General features: G+C 42.0%; 1 protein-coding gene across 3 annotated transcripts in view; it reads left to right on the forward strand.

Annotated features, from left to right (window-relative positions):
* HEATR5A (HEAT repeat containing 5A) overlaps nucleotides 1-14,576 on the forward strand; it is a 65,372-nt gene extending 50,796 nt beyond the window's left edge. For all 3 annotated transcript variants that reach the window (XM_080977513.1, XM_080977514.1, XM_080977515.1), the window contains 7 exons: nucleotides 3,616-3,743; nucleotides 3,966-4,113; nucleotides 6,453-6,725; nucleotides 6,894-7,118; nucleotides 8,663-8,814; nucleotides 10,085-10,298; nucleotides 12,418-14,576. In XM_080977513.1, coding sequence (XP_080833639.1) covers nucleotides 3,616-3,743; nucleotides 3,966-4,113; nucleotides 6,453-6,725; nucleotides 6,894-7,118; nucleotides 8,663-8,814; nucleotides 10,085-10,298; nucleotides 12,418-12,716 — 1,439 coding nt within the window. In that variant the 3' untranslated portion in view covers nucleotides 12,717-14,576. The remainder of the gene's footprint in view (nucleotides 1-3,615; nucleotides 3,744-3,965; nucleotides 4,114-6,452; nucleotides 6,726-6,893; nucleotides 7,119-8,662; nucleotides 8,815-10,084; nucleotides 10,299-12,417) is intronic.
* Nucleotides 14,577-22,515: the final 7,939 nt, after the last annotated feature.

The raw sequence follows: 22,515 nt of genomic DNA on the forward strand, positions 1-22,515 counted from the left end.
TGAATCCCTTCCACACTCCCAGAATCACACTGTGCAAAACCAACCCACGCACTGGTGACCTGAAACCTCTCCGGTGGAATGCCCTTTGTGGTCCGAGTTGACCGCCGGAGCACAACCTCGGGCACTCCTCCTGACCTACTGGGGTCAGCAAGTGTGTCTCCAGCAAGCTCAGAAGACTCCCCCTCTGACTTGCTGCGTCTTCGGGCCTCTTGCACTTGGCTAACAGGAGATGAAGGCTCACTCTTGGGTTCCCTCTTAACCTGTGGAGAAACCCACCCCTGTGCTTGACCATCATCAGCAACCTGGTCTTCAGCAACAGGCTCCGCCTCTGCCTCTCCTTCCTCCCTTTCTTCCTCTTCAGAATCGGACAGACATTCTGAGAGAAAATCAGAACCATACCTAGGCTGTGACCAACCACCCTGCTCAAAGAACTCAGCATGCTTGCTGACCAGCAGCTTGGTCTGATCACCCTCTGGGTATGCAAACTTCCACCCATTTGTTGCAGGATCATACCCACAGAAGATCATGTCCTGGTACCTAGGACCACCCTCCTTCCGTTGCGCTGTTGGTATTGGCACTGAAGCCTTGGAACCAAACGAACGGAAGAAATGCACCTGTGGCTTCCTCTTGTGCAACAGAAAAAACGGTGTGTCACCTACATCGTGATTGTAGGACCTGTTAAAAACAAAGCTGGCAAACTTCCCAGCCTCACTCCAAAAGCTCTGAGGCAGCCCAGAGTCACACAGTAAAACCCTGACAACTTCAGCCAGTGCTTCACTCCTGTGCTCTGCCACGCCTCTCTCTTGAGGAGACTTTGCACCCGTCACCTGGTGACGAATTCCCTTTTCCTTGAAGAACTCCTTCAGAGCAGACCCAGTGAACTGTGACCCACGGTCGCTCCTGAACTCTTGCACCTTGGTGGAGAACCTTAGTTCCACCTCCGCAACCCAATCCTGGATGAGTTGCGCCGCCTCTCTCTGCGACCTGAGAGAAAAAGACCATAAATTCTGAGTAAAATCATCCGATATCAATAGCAGATATCTGGCCCCACCCAGACTCTCACACTTCATTGGTCCTGTAAGGTCTGTTTGAATCAACTCAAAAGGTTTTGTGGTTACCCTCTTTACCCCGGGAAACCTGCACCTTTTGACCTTGCTGCATGCCCTGCACACTAGGGATCCCTCACATGGCGTGATTTTACAACCTTTGGTGCAGCCTGGCAGCCTCTTAACATCCTCCAGACAAGCATGAGACATTCTCTTGTGCCATATATGAACACATGAATCATGGCTGGGAACACTAGCACACTGCGCCTGTGCTTTCCCTGCATTCCCACCACCCTCCAGAGGTGTTTCCAGAACAAAGAGATTGTCCTTGCTCTCCACGTTGACAAGTTGCCTCCCCCCTCTGAAAATGGAACAGGTATCATTTTCAAAACAAATTTTGTATCCCTGCTTCGCCAGAGCAGAAATCGATAACAGGCAACACTTCATCCCTGGTACAATGAAGCACTCCAGCTCCGCCTGCAAAACAGAAACATAGACATTTGCTACTTTAGATACATTTCGTTTTGTCCCGTCAGCTAATTTACAAGTCATTCCAGTCAAAACAGCCCTGCAATTCCGCAGCTCCCCAGCAGATGGCGTTATCAGGTGATGACTCGCTCCTGAGTCCAGCACCCACTTCACAGTTGTGTCCCTGCTGGCATTGCTCTGTAGCGTTGCCATGCCAACAAACGTCTGGCTGCACCTGTCCTTGGCAGCTTCCGTAACCACAACTTCCTGCGTTGCTCTGAAGACTGGACTTATCTTAGAGTTCCCAGACAACTCTGCAGCACGTATCTCCCTCTGCAGCAGATGGCTGGCCTTGAAGCCGTCAGCACTCTTCTGTTTCCCAGGCTTCGACTCACGACGCAAACAACTCTTGGCAGCCTTTGGAAAAAGAGGCTTCTCTGAGCTTTTACTGCTCACCGCCCCCCCACTGCTCACAGGGCTCCCAGGACGCTTTCCTGCACCCCCAGTGATGGGTAAAGGGCCCCCAGCAGCTTGCCTCTCTCCAAGCTCCTCACGCAGACATGTTGCATCACCCACGCAGCTTTTAGACTCTGCTAAACCAGCAGCACCAGCAGCAGTGGCAACAGTCCCTTCGCCCCCCTCAGGGGTCCCACAGCCTTTCCCAGCTGTGCACCGGCTTTCCGTGCTTTCTTGCCTTTCTTCCTGACTTGATGCAGCCATCTCCCGGCCCTTGCCTGTGCCCCCAGCTTTACACGCTTCCTGGAGAGCTACCCAAGCGACCTCAGGCTTCCTTGCATCCAGAACAATAGGCCTCAAATCAGCACTGACGTTCTCAGCCAGAAATGCCAGAACACGCTCCTCAGCATCACGTTGGCTTGTAACCGCCCCAGCTGACGTAGACATCGGCGTGACTGTTTCCCAGAGCTTGGCTCCAACTAGGGACAACTCTGCTAAATAACTCCACTCTAACCACGAGTTAAGAGTTAGTTTCGCACACGGCAGCTTAAGCTCAAAGCCGTGTTCCTGGGACTGAGCCATCTCCTCCTCCCCGGGGGCTAAGCTTACTCACGACTCGGCAGTAGCTTCCTCCGGCCTCCGGCAGATCGGCTTCTCCTCCCAGCGAGCTCCTTCCAGCTTCAAAGACTCAGCTCCAGAGCTCCAGCTGGCCCCAGCAACTTTCCTGCTGGCTTCCCCCACACGTGGGACGTTCCTGCAATGCTTCAAAGCTTTGGCGAGCACCCATAACCTCTTCGGATTACACCGGACAAGAGTGTACACAGAGACTGAACATGGAGCCTGGCACACTTCCGTTGCGAAACTCTGCAAGCTATCCGTGCCTCCTGCAAAAGTCCTCCTCAGGCCTCTTTCTCTTGCCGGTAGCAGAGCGAAACACAGCGGTGAGAAGCAAAGTGCAGCACGTGTGGAATAAACCAGAGCAGACACAAGGCAGTCCTTATCTACTCTTGTATTTAATCATGTAGAATAACATCATAAATTCAGACCTGGCGAGAACTGACACATTCTCCCTTTCGCATGGCGTCCGAGAGTCAGACTGAAACACTCGGAGTCAAACCCCTCCCTTAAGTGTTTCTAACCACGCCTCAGGAAAGAGACGTCACCAGAACTCTTTAACTCTGTGAGTTCTGAAACCATTAACAATTTCATTGAATCAAGCCAGTGGTCCATCTAATAGAGCTAATTGTCCCATCTAACTGAGAACTGTTAACCCAGAATGTCAGAGGATCTGAAACTCAGTTCTCCCAGTCTCTGGGAATTGGAATTTTATTTACTTATATCTTATTTGTTAAAAGATTTCTAATCTGCCCTTCATGTTGAATGATCTCAGGGTGTATAACAATTTAAAACAAAACAAAACTGAAACATACAGTTGGAAGAGTACTAATATATACTCGTCCCAGCACAGGCCCAATAAAAATTATTTCAAATGCCTGGTGCAAAAATCTGGCACCAAAAGATGGATAAGAAGAGCACAAGTCAAATTTCAGGGGCAGATAGTTCCAAACTAGTCCATTGACTGATGTGTTATTGGAAATTCAACTCTGATTCTGTTCACAGCATAATTTCTCCCCTCTCTTCTTAGGAATTAGTGTGGAATTTCTATGTTCTCCTCGGTCAGATGCAGGAATGGAAAATATTACTTCTTGCCTACATGCCTTACGGGTGCTGCTTGATGTTCCTTGGCCAAGGTCTAAGATTGGTGGCGATCAGGTAACAATCTATTGGAAATCCTAAGTATGAATTATGAATTGTTCTGTGTTAACAATAATTGCTTCTACCTGATGTCTCCAAGAAATTGCTTCCTTCGTTTTCTCTCATCGTGATTTCTCATGACATAATGTGAAGGACGCTTGAAATAGCCTCTGTGATACATTTCACCATGTGTGTTGCTGCATTGTGTGTTCCACACTTTTCCTGTTTCCCTTTATACAGGAGCTGAGTGTTGAGCTGCTGAATGTTTTACATCGGCTTATAGTGACAAGAGAGTCCCCTGACATTCAACTTGCTGCTCTAGAAGTTGTTCGACAGATTCTTTTTGCAGCTCAGGAACATGTCAAGGAAAAACGGAGAAGTGCAGAAGGTATTGTTCTTGCTGGCATTTAACTTAATATGCTGGCTTTCCACGCACAAGGTGGCTTACATAAAATCGATCGAGGACAATACATAAAAACACACAGGTTTCATGCTTCTCTCTTCTCTGGCTCAAATTTCTCCTGCCACCCTTAAGCAGGGCCCTTCTTATTATGTGTTAGAATTGAATAAATATCTTATGACCATGGTGGGTAAATATAAATAAATTGCTGCGGTTCTTTTCACCGGTAGCATAATGCTAATAGTAGATTTTTAACCTGTATTTCTAATTTATTTCCATATTTGTCCTGCATTAGATTCTTTCTGAAAATGGGAGCTGCGCCCATATAGGATTATTTTAGTTAGTGATGGTAATTTAAGCCATCCCTCCTTTTAATAATGAACATAGCTGTTAAGCGTAGTATGCGTCAGAATTAATATACAGTGGTACCTCGGGTTACAAACACCTGGGGTTACAAACACTTCGGGTTACAGACTGCGCTAACCTGGAAGTAGTACCTCGGGTTAAGAGGTACACCTGGTGGTGCGGTGGCAGTGGGAGGCCCCATTAGCTAAAGTGGTACCTCAGGTTAAGAATGGTTTCAGGTTAAGAAAAGACCTCCGGAACGAATTAAGTTTGTAACCAGAGGTACCACTGTAGCTTGTTTTAACAGTTGGCATTCATACCCTACAAGTGAAACAACTTAACTGTTGTTTCTTTCTTCCCCAAGAACCTCACCAATTTTAATTGTGAAAGGGAGTTAAGAAAATCAAACATTCTCACCATCCTCACAAAATTACAGTTTCTAGTGTTGGAGACAAACAAAGCAAAGTAAGTTCATACAGTGCAGCTAGATGATGGAATTTGTTACCCCTTAGATGGCTTTAAAAGGGGATTAAACAAATTCATGGTGGATAAAATTACCAGCAAGAACTAGTCATGATGACTAGGTACTGTCTCCGGGTTTAGAAGCAGCAAACACCTCTAAGTAGCAGTTTTCTAAGTAGAGATTGCCATTGTGGGGCAAAGAGATTGCTGGATAAAACAGGCCTTTGGTGTGCTTACACAAGTGTTCTTCTTATGTATCGAATCCTCATTCTATGGCACAGCAGTAAAACTGGGAATAAAACTGCTCTGTGAATTTGTAATACAGCTATAGGAGGAGTGAAGCTAAATTGGGAGTTGTGATGCATGTTAACATAGAGTTCTGTTTTGCAAACTATGTGTCTCCACAGCAGGAAAAATCCAAGTGCACACAGCTGAAGCAATTGTAGATTCTTTCCCTGTTGACCTCTGCTTCCATTTTCCTCCCTCTTTTGCTTCCTTTGTGTCTGTTATTAGACAGTAAGAGCCTTGAGGTAGGGACCTGTCAGACCTGTTCTTTGTAAAGCATCATCTACATATATGGCATTATTTTCATAATTAATATATGTGGCATTTCCTTTTAAATGCTTTAGAAAAGAACTCTGTGGCATGGTTTCTGCTGGGAGAACCTTCCTTTGTAAAAGCACAGGAGGTTTCTATCCCTCACAGGTGCAAGTGACTGTCCTGTTCTATTTATTTGCCTACTTTCTGAAGAACTCCGGGTATCTTAGAATTCACAGTATCAAAATAATGTGTCAGATAAAAGCAATCCTCCAAGTTAAACCCAATTTATAACACAAGCACACAACATTTACATCTGTTTCATGGCTTGGACAACCCAGCCAGATGGGCCGGGTATAAATAATAAAATTATTATTATTACTTATATGGGACCGACATTGATAAAAGTGTCCAGTTTCCTCTGGAGTTGCATGCGAGGTATATATTCTCAATGCTATTAGTTCTGACAGGACTCATTACTGGTCTATAGGAGCAAAACGTGTGCTTGAGGTTTTATTATTGGTGTTTTAATTGTATTTTGATGGTGATTGTTTAATAATGTTTTGTTGTATGGAAACCACTCATGATGGGAAAGCAGTGTACAAAAATATTTACATAAATAAAGAAGCCGCAGGTGCTGGGGCTAAATAAAAATGCCTTCAGCAGGTGCCAAAAGGAATACGATGCAGGTGCCTGCCTGCTATCAATAGGCAGGGAGTTCCATAGTCCTGGTGCGGCCACACTAAAAGATCAGGTATTATGTGCCACATGTAAAAGGGCCAGTTCTCCCGATTGAAGCAGTTGCATGGGTGCATATGGAGTAAGACGATCTTGTAGGTAAACTGCTCTCCAAGTTCTTAAGAGCTTTATATACTAACACATTGAACTCAGCCTGGTAAGCAGATCAAGTGGAGACCTCTCAGCCCAGGTGCTTATATGCTGACAAGGCCTCACTCCTATCTATCGCTGTCCTTCCATTTTAGTTGATGATGGAGCTGAAGAGAAGGAAACCTTGCCGGAGTTTGGAGAAGGCAAAGACACAGGAGGACTGATACCTGGAAAGTCCTTAGTCTTTGCAACCCTGGAGATGTGTGTGTGCATTCTCGTAAGGCAGTTGCCTCAGCTGAACCCTAAGATAACGGGCAGCCCTGGAATTACATCTGGAAAGCCTCAGTTGTTATCGGAGAATGGAAGCAGACTAGTATCGGTGGCATTAGGAATCCTCTCTGATGTTCCTGCAGTCTGCTCACCAGAAGGTAGGATGCTCCCAAGATGTTTCATTTGCGAGGAAGAAAGAGGCAGTGTAGGGAGCGATCCTCCCATTCTAGGAATGCAAGCTCAATGTTTAGCCTTTTTTAATGTGCACCAGAAGCTATTTCTTCTTAACCATGATATTTTCATTGCCCCTTTGTCATATCCTACAGGAAGCATTGCCGTTCTTCCTACTATCTTGTATCTGATTATTGGAGTCCTCAGAGAAACTGCTGTGAAATTACCCACAGGCCAGTTGCCTTTGACTGTTGCTTCATCATTACAAGCTCTTAAAGGAGTGCTGTCTTCTCCCATGGCCCGGGCAGAGAAAAGCCGGACTGCTTGGAACGAATTGCTCCGCAGTGCTTTGGTCACTATTCTTAACTTTTGGGATCAAGGTACTTATTGGCAAAACCTATTGGTGTTTCGCAACTTTCTGACTAGTTGCAGGACCTTAGCCAGACCTAGCAGAGTAAACGCAGAATCCACGGAAGCAACTGGCGACTTGGCTGCAGACAGGATAGACGAACCAGGAACTTGTAGTTAGGTGTTTATTATATACAGTGGACTATTTACAGAAACAGAACACAGATCTTTTGCTAGCTCTCTCTGACATGACTCACAACTCCTACACTGACACACAGAACTCTGAACCTCTGAACACTGAACTAACACATTCCAGTTAGTAGGCAATTAATTATCACTCCCTTGAGAGAGCTTGACCAATCAGGGAGCTGTCGCCATGTCTCTGTTATCACCAGGCAGACTAACTCCTTCAGATTGCCTTCTGGCGGTCTGCCAAACCTTAATTGACTCTGTATGAGTAGCTGCACGTACATTTTCCCAACAGTACTAAGGCTGAGGAAGGTGTTTGGTCTATAACTCAAGACAGTATAAGAATGGGGGATGAGGTCTGCCAACAATTAAATATCATAAACACCACACCAATGAGTGATTCCTAATAAGTAGTATGCAACATTCTGTCTAGTACTAGAACTGTATAGGTACAAAAAACGAAGTCTGGCATCTGAACAAGTTTCTGGTAACTGGTATGTGACAGTTGGGTTGCTGAAGAAGGTAGGGAATTGGCTTCTTCTCCCCTTATGGTGATCTGCTGCTTCTTAGACCTTGCCGCCTCCTCTACCCAGAGTCCCTACTTTGCTCTCTCAATCCCACTGCACTTTGGGCAACTTGGCTTACACACATTTCTTCCCCTTGTCAGACCCTTCTTCCATACCTGTCTTTGCTTTCTCTACCGTTTTGATGTTGTACATCTTTTTAGAGCCGAGCACCTTCTGTTCCTGCCTTCTACTCACTTTTCTTCTCTTTTTTTCAAAAGCCTTTGGATGCCACTCGTTGTTCACACCTTTCCTTCTTTTTCTCCCAATGGACTTCCCTGGAAGAATGACTTAATCAGAGTTGAGGCTTCCCAGAGCACACCTGAGTAAGGCTCAGCTCTGGAAAGATACATGGTAGTAGTAGCAGTAGTAATGTATATGAAGTTGTCATGTTAAGACAGATGACCTGTCCGGCCCATTATCCAGCCTATTTGGGCTGGCCAACAACTTTCCATGATCTTAGGCAGAGGTCTCATCGATGGCATATCCTTAACTGTAGATGACTATAAAGTTCTGAAAAGTTATCCGCCCTTGCTCTATATTGTAGCTTTTTAATAAAAAGCAAATGCATACAATTCACTGGGGGAAAAATCTGACCGAAGAGGAGGGCTCAAACATTCTTCAGCAATAGTTCATGCTGAGTAAAAGTTCTTAAGAGTATCTAATGTACATTCTTAAAAATATGTGTTTATCTGCCAACTGTGTTTAACTCAAAAATCTGTTGATTTGTGATACAATTGATCTTAGTGTCTTGATTTATGCATTTTGATTGATGAAATGCTCCAGTTTCAGAACACAAATTTAAGATTGTTTTTAATTGGTAGATGGTGCTCATCAAGAATTGGATGAAGGTAGTCTGCTGACTGCAGTCACAATATTCATTTTGTCTACAAGTCCAGAAGTTGCTACCATGGAGTGCCTTCAGAAGTGTTGCATTGAAAAGTTTCAGTCAGCAATGGAATCTAAAGATCCTATTGTAAGTCCTGCATATTGATTTTATTGTTTAGAGCTCTACAATTGCTATGTTTTTATGTTCAGCCTTGAATGATTTATTTAGAATGCTTCTATCTCACTATATAGCCTAGGAGGCCCTCAAAGCAGCTTGATTCCCAAAATAAAAGTTCACATTCAGGTTTGGTATCAGGAACAGTAATAACATGGCAACACTATGGAGCCTGAATTATTCTGGTGAAATTTCCTGCCCTCATCCTTAGTCTTCCCTGGTGTCCACATTCAGCCTCAGCCTACTAGGCAGCAGAGCCCACTGATTATCACTGAGGCAACAGTAGGGCCAAACAGTAGGAAATCTCTCAGCCCATGATGAAGGCAAATCTTTGTCTTGCAGCTGCCTCCACCATCCGAAGAAAGGGAATAGCCACAGTGGAAAGGGTCTTTTCACCTGTCATGCATATATAGTATATAATACATCTTGTGGAAAAGCTAAAAAGTATGCTTCCTTCTGTTTGATACTGGATTGGTGTTTTTTGTATGGATCTCAGCACTTCTATTTTGATTTGGGCAACATGGAGTCCCTAACAAAACCCCAGAGTTGGCCACGACTGGACCTAATGGTCAGGGTTACCTTTACCTTTTAAGTTCAGGGACGCGGGTGGCGTTGTGGGTTAAACCACAGAACCTAGGATTTGCCAATCAGAAGGTTGGCGGTTCGAATCCCCGCGACGGGGTTAGCTCCCATTGCTCGGTCCCTGCTCCTGACAACCTAGCAGTTCGAAAGCACTTCAAAGTGCAAGTAGATAAATAGGTACCGCTCTGGCGGGAAGGTAAACGGCGTTTCTGTGCACTGCTCTGGTTCTCCAGAAGCGGCTTAGTCATGCTGGCCACATGACCTGGAAGCTGTACGCCAGCTCCCTCGGCCAATAAAGCGAGGTGAGCGCCGCATCCCCAGAGTCGGCCACGACTGGACCTAATGGTCAGGTGTCCCTTTACCTTTACCTTTTAAGTTCAGGATCACTGCACATAGAACAGCTTACAGCTACCAGAAAGAGGTAAAGAAGACAGTGTACTCATATATGCTGGTATCTGGCAACACACCTGCATTAATACGCCTAATTTACTCTGTCTGGTCTTTTCCTGCCGTATCTGAAAGCAGATCTTGCTACTGACATTGGTCTTCTGCTTCTGATAAATGTACTGATGCACAGGGCATCCCCCCAAATGCAGTTCAACAGTGCTCTCTAATACTACATTTTTGTGTTTTAACTTGGAATTTTCCTTTTTCTTTTTAGGTGCAACTTAAATGCTACCAGCTTCTCCTTACCATTTTCCAGTATCCAAATCGAACTATCTCATATCCTTACATTCATTCATTGTCATCATCAATTGTTTGCAAACTGCAGGAAACGGAGAAAGTCAAGCCTGAGAATTCTGCTGAACTTCAGGTTATCCAGGAAGGGATAAAAGTTGTGGCTGCTGTTATAGCTCTCGCTGAGGAGGAACATCGTAAGTGTCTTTTGTAGGGCAAAATAGATTGACGTCTGGAATCAGTTGCTAATTAAAATATGTCACTGTTAATGCAATTTCAGTTGCGACAACATGTTCAGGACTCATGACAGTGCTAATCTGTTAACATTTCATCACTTGGAGACTACTTCTAAAAGTATTCTTTAAATTATTACTTAATCTAGCAAATGCATGCAGTGCTGGAAAAACCTTCTGAACACAATAACCCTTCTAGAGGCTGTGCTATGTAGAGAATGTGCACCTTAAGCAGATGTTGCCAAACTGGTGATTTGCTGTGTCATATTGGCTAGTCTGTCCTACTGTACACTCATTGCTTTGATCTACCCTGTCCCCACTTGGAGGATCAGAAACATTTTCATCCTTTTCCTCATAGTTTCATTCCAAAACGGATCTTCTCCAACTATCTGTTTTCCCCAGTTTAAAAGCTGCTGGGCACTTTTTTGATGTCAAGAGCAAGGAGTGGTGTGGCTCCATTTCTGTTCATGTGAGACCCTTCCCTTTTATATAGACCCAGCTTGCCCCCAAAACATGACCCAGAGTCTAACAAATCCAAATTCTTCCTCCTGACACCGCCATCTTGTTCATTTGGTGAAACCCCTCAGCTTTGATGTCTGGTTTGCCCTGTGCCTGGAATGGGTAGCACTTTGGAGAAAGCTATCTTGGACATTCTGGATTACAGCTTCCTATCTAGCAACCTGAATGTCACATCTAGATCTGTGATAGTTGGGGGCTCATTTTAACAGAAAGAGTTTATTGTCAGCCACATTGTGTTACTCTTCCCTAGGCAATTTTAAATTTGTGACAATTATATTAGGTTTTAAGGAGAAAGGACGTGGTAGAAGAGCAGTCAATCACTAAATACTCTCTATGATCCCACTCAATTGCTTCAGTCTGTGGAAATGGGACAGTTACAAGTGGTGCATCTTATTTGTTCTGCCCTTGTAATAAACTGGGCTTTTACCATGGCAGCCTTGGAACTCCCTGCTGATTGATCTCAGGTAGTTGCCTTCACTGTACAGTACTCTTTTTGGTTCCTGCTTAAAATGTTTTTGTTTATCTTGGACATTCTGGATTCCAGCTTCCTATCTAGCAACCTGCATGTCACATCTAGGACTGCAAAACGACTGACAGTATGTTCCATGACTGCTGAACTCCCTGCCGATATTGTTTAGTAGAGAGAAATGCACACATTCATTAAGCCTAAATAAAAGTGTGGTTTTTAAACTTTGTGTTGCCGCTGTGACTATATCAGCTAATTAACAATGGCCTTCCCTTTTGCAGAAGAAAACAATTAGGAATAGATGGGGCTAACTTAGAATTATCCATTTTTGCTGTTTTGTTTTTAACCAGCTCAGTTCCATTAAAAGTCTGTGACATTATTATTCTCTATATTTTATTTATTATTTGCAACTTAAGGGCTACAAATGTCGCAGTTAAAACAAGTACAGTTATGAAAATGAAAAAGCACAAAACTAACCAATAACAAAGCAAACCAAATGGTGGCACAGTACAATGCAAGAGGAGGTAAACCGCCCAGTCAGCGAAATGTCAGTGTAAATCACATATGCTAGGTTTAGTAGCCTGTAGACTATAGCCAAAGTCAAAGATACATTTTATTGTATCACTTGGGTTTTAAAATGCCATTAATAACTTTGCATTTATCTTTTTCCGTAGTTGGCCATCTCTTTGTATATAAATACTCTTTGGAGGAATTCTCTGCTTGATTCCAGATATTTGGCCTCAGAGTACCACTAAGAAAAGGTGGGGAGGTCAGGTGGCAAGCAGCTGGAAGGGTACTTGCTACATGCAGGGAGAAGTAAAGGTTCTTCTGTCACAGTAAAGCTACTTGTTAGCCCCTTCTGAGGGCTTAAATTCAAAACCCACCCCTGCTCCCACATTGAGACTGGCCCCAGGAAGGGCACTCAGAGGGAAAAAAGCCCTGAATAACTAGTTGCAACAATGATTTTAACAGTGCAATCCACTGCATGGTTATTTAGAAGTAAATCCTGCTGGGTTTAGTGGGGTTTGCTTTTATGTTTTGAACTGCAGCCTAAATGACGTTTAGTGGTATTAATCATTTGTTTTTAATTTTTCACAGGAACTCAGCTAGTGGCTTGCTTTCTCCCTATCCTTATTTCTTTTCTTTTGGACGAGAACGCCCTAGGATCAGCTACGAGTTCAGCAAGGAGTCTTCATGAGTTTGCTTTACAGTACCTGATGCAGATTGGTCCACAATATTCCTTGGTCTTCAAAAAACTAATGGCTTCTTCTCCGCCAATGAAGGCGAGGCTTGAATCGGCCGTGAAGGGCAATCAGGAAAGCATCAAGGACAAGGCAGCACCTAGGCATTCCAAGAACCCTGGGAAAAGTATTCAGCTAAAGACCAACTTTCTGTGAATAATGTTTTAAATCCGAAGCACTTTGATAAAAGATGGCAAACTGTCCCTTCTCATTTCTAGCTGTCCTTATAATGAAGTAGGGTTTTTATTTTAATTTCATTCTGCTAAACTTTGAAAATCAGCACATTATAACCCAATTCCAGAGATGTGCATGCATGTGCCTGCCTACCTACTGACTCAGTCAGTAGTAGGTACTACATTCACAGCCATTACTGCTGTATATGGACATGAGAAACCCATAGGCTGTGTATTCACAGTTCCCAGTCCAGAAGAGGGTTTCTCTTGCTCAATCAGGGTGCAGACTTTATATCTTTTTTTTTACCATGCTACTAGCTTCTTTAAGTTCTCTCTCAGCACTCTGCAGCATTCTAACCTAATGAAGATTTTATTAGATATGTAGGAACCTTGACATGCTTATTTATTTCACACTTTGATATTAGCACAAATACATCAAAGGAAATCATGTCCGATTTGTCAATGCACAATGTAACAGAATCTTCCATGCCCCCCTATATTGCTTTTTATTATCCTTATTACTTTGTTTAGCAGTTCCCAGTGTGGAACTATCAACATTTTAAAAAACAACAACCACTTGTCATTTTTAAAAGCAGTTTGCAGGTTAAGCATTGAGAGCTGCTTCAGCAAAAATACTAATGAATTACTGAGTACGTGTTCACATTTAGCTCCCATGGAGTATGGTAAATGTGCATCTTTGACCATAAACAGGAAAATTTATATATTGCACTAGGATTAATGGCACAAAAATGTGGCTAGCTCAAGGTGGAGTGTTAATTCGGGGGCAGCTGTTGCCACCAGGGTTCCAGGTTTGGAATATCGTTTGACTAGGCTCAAATACATAAATCTGGTATACTATTCAACACTAAGCTGCAGTAGTTGTTTAAAATACTAATACTGCAATCACAGTTGAATTGTAATTTTAATTCATAAATTCCTTGCAATGCTGTAACATGTTCCAGCTGCTAATTTAGCAAACGACATCATTAAGTAAAAGTATTGGATGTTCTCTTGGTCTCTTCGAATGGAGGGCGACATACAAATTTAATAAATAAAAATAAAATAATAATAGTCCATAAAAGTGTGTAAAATTACTTTCGAGTATCTTAAATCCACACATGAAGTACTATTGGGGACTTTAAGTTCTCATGACTGTAATGAAGCTCCACTTATTATCTGAAGGATTTACATTTCCAAAATTAAGCACATATACTTATGATTGAACATACCTTATACTATCCAGAAAATCCCACCTAGGCAGGAAATATCTTCTTAAATTTATCATGCTAAAGAGGTGGTTAAAGCTTTCATATTTTGTTCAGAATATGAAAACTGCTCTGATACACAGTTTTTCTGCATAAGATACCTCATTCTCTATCATGATCATTTGATGATCTCCCCATGGGCAAATTTGATGTATCAACTCAGATGCATAGGAATCAAAGGGAGATTTATTAAAGTGGGCTTGTATTGTATTCAGTTGCAAATGAGTCATTGGAATAAACAAAACGTTACATCTTAGCAGTGGATTGTATTTTAGTATAGAAGTCTATACTAATAGCGTGAGCTATTAATTGTTTTAAGAATTGTATTGGCAACCATTGCCTTTTTGTGCCAGTATTATCTGAAATAAACCAAATGCTAGGATAATTACAGTATTTCCATCTAATAATTAGTAGAAAAATAAAAAATATCATCCGTAGAACTGAGACTCAGGAATGTGTACTGTATTTTGCTATACATTTTGTATATAAAATTGTAAATTGTACAGAATTGACCATTTGAACAAAATTCTAACAAGTCATTTTTCTAATTTACATAAAGCTAATTTTCTTCACTTAAATTGGTGTGCTTGCTATTTTATTAATAAAACCTGATTTTAATTTTTTTAAAACTACAACCCTTGTCTTAAGTACATTTTTAAACAAGTTGGTCTCTTAAACTATTACTTCTGTTCCTTCCCACATTTGGGGTACCCTGGCATTCAGCTTCTCTATAGGCTTATTTACAGTTAACATTTGCCCTGTTCTTTCCAAGCAGAATCTTTTAATGCTCTGTGCCAAAGCTTTTTAATAAATAAATAAATAAATCCCCCAGGCTTTCCCCATGAAAACCCACTCTTTAAAGCTGAATCGGAGCAAACATCAATCCGTGTTTTCCATTGAAGTTTGCTCCTATTGAGCTTTAAAGAGCAGGTTTTCACAGGGAAAGGAGAAAAAAAACAGGGTGCTCAGACACAGCTTTAAATTGCGGACTGTGCCTGGAAAGAGTGGAGGAAAGGTAAGTGTGGATAAATGTGCTTTATTTAGAATTAAAATGTTACTAAGGAAGTATTCTTCAATATACGGTAAGTGTACCGTATTTTGAACATCTTGGTAGAACTTTCTGTAGGCTTTGAAATCGGTCAATCGTGGCTATTGGTGGTATAACTGTGAATTTGTAAGAAGTGGATGTACTGGACAGCAGTCTTTTACAAGTAGAGCATAAAGGGAACAACTGTTCTTAGCACCTGTTGTTCAGAGTTAGTATAGTATATCTAAACATGGATATTTCATTCATTTACAGATTGGTACCCCTCTTTTCTAGTGTTCTCAAAGCAGCTCTCAATGTTCATAAAACACCATGGCTGCATTAAAAACCCTGTTTTTAAAACAAAACCAGACCAGCTGGAGCAGGCACTTTGAGGTCTTCACCTGCCTGTCCTGGTCTTTCCTACAGGTTTTTGATGGGTTTGTGCTGTGGGAGGGAGATGGTCCAGAAGAAGCAGAGGTCTCAGGGTGTCCGCCTGTCTCCCTCTGATGGATTTATCAGCAGGTATTTCTTTAATGGGACGCGGGTGGCGCTGTGGGTTAAACCACAGAGCCTAGGACTTGCCAATCAGAAGGTTGGCGGTTCAAATCCCCGTGACGGGGTGAGCTCCCATTGCTCGGTCCCTGCTCCTGACAACCTAGCAGTTCGAAAGCACAAAGTGCAAGTAGATAAATAGGTACTGCTCCAGCGGGAAGGTAAACGGTGTTCCCATGTGGTGCTCTGGTTCGCCAAAAGCGGCTTAGTCATGCTGGCCACATGACCCGGAAGCTGTACGCCGGCTCCCTCGGCCAATAAAGCGAGATGAGTGCCGCAACCCCAGAGCTGGTCACGACTGGACCTAATAGTCAGGGGTCCCTTTACCTTTACCTTTATTTATTTAATAAAGTTGCTTAACTTGTTTAAGGCCATCCATTATCTCCTCACCACCACCACCTTTTGAAGACCTCTCATATTCTTCTGGCATAGGTTTTCAAGATTCAAAGGGCACAGTCCTTCTCTACATACACAAGAAACCACCAGATCCCTATATCCAGTTGATGTTCACAGATGATCCACTTTGTTTTTGGAAGCAGTGCAACATATTAGAGCAGAATTAAGGATTGATAAGAAATTGTTTGAGGCATAATAATAATGTAATAATAAAAAAAATTATTTAGAACTCCTCTCCCACATCATGACTTGTGCTGTCGTAGCTGCTAGTCTTATTTGTAGTGTCCAAGAGCAGGAACTGCAGAGGCAGCTCAGAAAATGCTCAATGGGAAAATCCAGAAATGGCATCTACACGCAGAACATTCTTTTTTGCATAAGAAATACCCAGAAGATGAAAGCCTCTTTTCAATCACTAAATTGGAGCAAAAGTATATTAACACGAGAAAAACCCGCTGAATCAGGCCAATGGCACATCTAATCCCATATCTTGTTCCTCACAATAGCCAACCAGATGCCTGTGAGAAACTCGCAATGACAGGAGTAAAGGTAATGGTAACGGGACCCCTGACCATTAGGTCCAGTCGCGGACGACTCTGGGGTTGGGGCGCTCATCTCGCTTTATTGGCCGAGGGAGCCGGTGTACAGCTTCCGGGTCATGTGGCCAGCATGACTAAGCCACTTCTAGCGAACCAGAGCAGCACATGGAAATGCCATTTACCTTCCCGCCGGAGCGGTACCTATTTATCTACTTGCACTTTGAGGTGCTTTCAAACTGCTAGGCTGGCAGGAGCAGGGACCAAGCAACGGGAGCTCACCCTGTTGCGGTGATTCGAACCGCCAACCTTCTGATCGGCAAGCCCTAGGCTCTCTGGTTTAGACCACAGCACACAACTTGCAATTTCCAGCAGCTGATATTCAGAAGCAGAGCATGAGACACTTAGTCTCAGGGTCGTGGGTTTGAGCCCCACGTTGGGCAAAAGATTCCTGCATTGCAGGGGGTTGGACTAGATGATCCAACTTTACAATTCTGTGATTGTGACAGAGGGTATAGAACAAAACCATTGTGACTTTTAAAGCCATCCAAGTTGTTATCTATCACTGCCTCCTGTGAGAGCAAGTTCTGTAGTTTATAACTTTGTGCTACATGAAGAAGTGTTTTATCTGTCCAGAATCTTTATTACAAGTAGTTTTCACTCATATTTTGTAAATTTATGTGAGCCTACAGGAGAAGACAGGAAACTGGTTTAGTTAAGCTGGTTCTAGGGTATAGGTAATTATACTGAATGCATTTAGGAAGAAGATACCATCTCAGTTCCAGGGAATTTAGAAAACTGCCATGCCACCTCTTAAATATTAAGTGCAGCATAAAGTCAAGTATAAACAACTTGCACTTTTTATGTAACCACTGAAGTTAAAAAGCAACTTCCTGCCTTTATTTTGCTGTGCTTGCTCATCCCTCCTAATGAGTTGCCATAGATGTTAACTACAGGATGTTGGTTCAGTTATCAAGAGACATAATTATAACAAACAATTCATTGTTATATTTAGAACGTGTGGGATCTGCATTAGTTTTCACATATTGGGGGGGGGGAGAATTTCTATGCAGTAAATATATTAGCAGTGGAATGAAATTTTTCATTTTTAAGGCCAATTAAATATTTATTTAATTACAGGTTACAAAAAAGTGTTTCCTTTCAGTTTATTTCAGTGGTTGTACAAGTTTGTGTAATTCTTGACTCCCAAAGCAAGGTACCATTTTCTTCTTTCCGATCAATGCTTTTTAAGGCTTGTGCTTAAAGTTAATTATTGATGCTTAAAGTATAATCCTGGTGGGATTTGAGTGGTGGGTTTTCATTTGTTTGTTTGTTTGTTTGTTTGTTTGTGTTTGTGTGTGTGTGTGTGTGTGTGTGTGTGTGGTTTGTTTCATTTTGCAAGTTGTTTTCTTCTTTGGCCACTCATACAAGTATATTTTAAAAATTTAGGCCATTGTAGTCCCAATTCTTTTTCACTGCTTTTGATTTGCTTGCACCAAAAATGTGAGTGCACATGACTATTAACAGCAGCAAATTAGAGCTGAAGTGGAATAATTTCTTTAATAGATTAAACGACATGTTTTAAGACCACCTACTTTACCAATAACAGAACTATAAAGGACTCTTGTAACTGTACAACGCGACACTTTCAGCCTGACTGAGGGAGGAAGATTTAGTACTGCAGTTAACAACCAACTCAAAAAGTCACCATTACTTTTTACTGCATGGAAACTAGCACATCCGTTCGCTCCACTTCTCTCATTTTCTCTTCTGTTTGTCCCTTAAAATTCTCTTTAATAGCAAAATGTTTGGTTCTTTGCATTTATATTTATTTATGAACACCTATCAGTCAGTTTACTACCTAAAGCTAAATTGAGCTTGGCTTTTTTTAAAACTGTTTTTCTCCAAAATTAGCTAAGGCACAGCAAGAACATTTTGGCATCCTGTGAAAAGCTGCATGTTTGAGAGGGAGCTGCCTGGACCTCCTGAGAAACACCAGACCTCCCATCTGTTCCTCTTGAATTATGCCAGTGCATCTCTGATAATGCCTCTGTGCTATTAGCTCTAATCATTTAACACCAGCATGGATGCAGGAAGCAGATTGAAGTGATAAATGCCAGACATAGTACGGCCTCATTCAATATGTAAATGGCTCCCATGCCAATTGGTTAAGAGAGTGCTCGTGCTAAGCATATTTCCACACAGGATTTGAGGAGTTTGAAGATGGCGAATATTCCCAGTTGAAAGAAGCTTTTAGTTAAGGAGGCAGGGACTGCTCAGATTAAGATCTCCCCCACCTCCCCCCCCAAAAAAATATATATTAATTGATTTGCACCTTAGGTATACTGCTGATGAATACTATGGAAATTAAAAAGTATATGCATGATATATATACTGTATACAGTGGTACCTTGGGTTACAGATGCTTCAGGTTACAGACGCTTCAGGTTACAGACTCCGCTAACCCAGAAATAGTATCTCGGGTTACGAACTTCGCTTCAGGATGAGAACAGAAATCGTGCGGTGACAGTGTGGCGGCAGCGGGAGGCCCCATTAGCTAAAGTGGTACCTCAGGTTAAGAACAGTTTCAGGTTAAGAACAGACCTCCAGCACGAATTAAGTTCTTAACCCGAGGTACCACTGTATATACCGTATTTTTTGCACCATAACACTCACTTTTTTCCTCCTAGAAAGTAAGGGGAAATGTCTGTGCGTGTTATGGAGGGAATGCCTACAGGTGGCATGCCTACGGATTTTCCTCCTCTAAAAACTACGTGCGTGTTATGGTCGGGTGCGTGTTATAGAGCGAAAAATACGGTAATTCTGGTCAATTACCAGTAGAGAAGATAAAAAAAAACAAAGCACATAAAATATGTTAAGTATATGCTTGTGCTAAATGGTGCGTGAATGGTGCTTTACAGATGCACTTTGAAATGACAATATAACAACTTACCGGTAATGCTGCTAGATTTTTGCACTGTGTTTTATATATGTAGGCCCTACAGTAGGGGTTGAATTGTGGTTTGTTGCTGGGTATCTACTAAGGTGGCTTTTGGGGTGGGAGGTGGGGGAGCGTTATCTAGATCATCTGTACCTTATTAGAAGGTAAGGTAGCTGAGGTTCTTAATAGGGTGAATCTCGCTACTGAAGTGAAAATAACACCTGGTTGTAGCTGTGGAATATCATCAAAACCATTATGACTTGGCCCTTGAGCCCCTTTGAGTTATGTGCCTGGGAGGAAGGGAAGTAGTATGGGTGGGGGTGGGATCAAAGTTGTCAACTTTCCCCTTTTTTTAAGGGAAATCCTATTCAGAATAAGGGAATTATGGGTGGGATCTCAGTGGTGATGGGCAGGGGAGCTATGGCATTGCAAGGCAAGTGTGAATATTCAGAAGAAGAGGCATTACCATCATAAAATCATGAACACTTCTTAGCTGCTTCCCAGAATGCAGTACTGGGATGATAATGTCAGTTGTCCCTCTCCTCCAGCAGTGCTGCTGGTAAATGCCAGGCTGGTCATGAACATGTTTTATGTGTTTTAATCTGTGTGACAAAGATATCTGCAAATGTGACCCGAGGCTGGCATTTCAGGTTCAAAATCTCACCCAATCCTTCCATAGGTTTTCACACAAACACCTACAAACATGTTAGGATATGCTCTGAGGTTGATATCTAACTCTGAACTTGAGACTTCACATGCAACATATGTTTGCAACGTAATTCTCCAAATGCCTACTTGACCTCTGCGCCTACTTAAAAAAGAGGGAACAAAAATGTGTATATTATCTTGAATAATGTGATAAATTACATTTGGTGTTCATGATTAGAAGTTTATGGCAGAACCAAGCTTGAGCCCCACACCCATTCTAAAAGTCCAGGAATGAATAATGTCTTTCAGATACTGTGCTTTCTTTGTTTTTATGCATTCATAATTGTCATTTTGCTTCCAGCAAATCAGTTACTTTCTTTACTAGTTGATGTAATAACTCATGCTGGTGGTAATCCACTTGACACAAATCTCTTCATTTTTCTAAAATCTCCATCTGTGATTCAGGCTTATTGAAATAGCAAAATGCAGAATATTAATTTTCTGCTCTGCTTTGCTGGTAGTGAGGATGATGACAACAGAAAGCTTTTATATTTGGAAATGGTACCCATGAGAGCTGAACATGGCTGTGTACTGGATTTTGTAACTAGAGACTGAGGATATTGGACTTCGAGTAAAAGAACAAAACAAAAACAAACTAGATCCAACAAGCTTCAATTTTGCCTGTCTCTGCTGTAATCTAATCCCTTCTTTGATATAGAAACATAAAAACAACTGATTTTAAGATGCATGAAATAGGCCAGATATAAGTTGATTATAAAGAATAAGGAAGCGCCCAGACATCACAGTAATACGTACGACTTCCTGGGAAGACATAAATTACTGTAATAAACAATGGTTTGTAGAACTTCAATGTACTTCTTGTCAGGACTCGGGGCACAGGCCTATGGCTAGGGATGGACAAATCTCCAAATTTTGTTCCTCATTTCTAAAATCTTAAATCCAGTTCTTCACATTTTTGGAAGAATTTGTGAATTTAAAAAAAAACTCCTCATGAAAAAAATTCAGCATTCAGTGTAGGGATTATGTAGATTTGAATGAGCCCAGCCTGAGCTGAGCATAAGTGGAAGGTTATGTGTCAGGTGCCACATGATTAAGTGGGCGGGCAGTGGTATGGCAAAATGTCATTGCACTGGAAGTGAGACATGTGGTGAAAACATCACATGAGTCTTTCACCATGTACCCAATTTAGTCTGAACCCATGAACTTCAAAGGCAGGCCATTGCTTCAATCAGTTGACAAAGCAAGTTTGTCACACTGAATACCTTATGGGATATTCCTGCACTACATTTTCCACTTTGTTTTCTTCTTGTAGTGATATAGCTGGTCCACAGGGAGGCAATAGAGATAAGGAGATAATTCCTTAATTTATTTTAAAGGGAAGTATTTGATTTAACTTTCCAGATACCAAAAGTGCCAGAAGTTGAATAATTAAGCCTTCAATTTTGTTGAACTCCTTAGGTTTTGAGAAGGGAAACAATGTCAAGGCAGTTTTGTAAACAGAAATGTATTTAATATAGTGAAATATAATATTAATAGATTAACAAGTACAAATTATGAATTTATATTTTTAAAACTTTACAATGTTCTATGTTCAATAACTATATTTGATTATAATCAGATTTATTAATGTTGAATTGCTTTCCTTGCTGCATTAATTTTTCAATTGTTTAAAGAACTGTGAAATCATAGTAGGATCATAGAAAGGTAGAATTGTAGAGTTGGAAGGGACCCCAAGGGTCATCTAGTTCAACCCCCTGCAATGTAGGAACCTCGGCTATCCAAGACAGATGGTCATCCAACCTCTGCTTAAAAGCCTCCAAAGAAGGAGAGTCCACAATCTCCTGAAGGAGACTGTTCCACTGTCAAACAGCTCTTACCGTCAAAAAGTTATTCCTGATGTTTATTCGGAATGTCCTTTCTTGTTGCTATCTGTGGTGGGAGCTTTCTTTCTGATATTCACTACTTTTGTTTGTTCAATGTGCTGCATAATGATTCTTGCACAGTACTGCAGAAGGGAATAGCAAACAGCAGGTGCAGAGAGGCGGCTTTGATCAGGCTGTGGCACGAATAAAGAGGCAGGAATAAACTTCACTTGCCCAACCCTGCACTCAAGAGGTTGCTATTTATACTACAACAACAAAAACCTTGCATGTTAAGTGCATCCATGCAATTCATGTCATATATAGGTTGACCCTTGCAGAGAGCAGCTTTAAAAACAGTGACCACGTGAAGGGCCTTAATTCAGAGACAGAAGAAAGAGCAGGACCAGATTAACATATGTACAGTATGTTCTCATGGATATCAACTCACAATGTTCACAGTGCAGACTTCCCAGAAATCAACAGATTGGTGATACAAGAATGATAAGAGACTGGAAAAGGCTTTGTATCCCAAAATCT

Source organism: Podarcis pityusensis (genome assembly GCF_964106645.2).
Source record: "Podarcis pityusensis genome assembly, chromosome: 1".
Lineage (NCBI taxonomy): Eukaryota > Metazoa > Chordata > Lepidosauria > Squamata > Lacertidae > Podarcis > Podarcis pityusensis.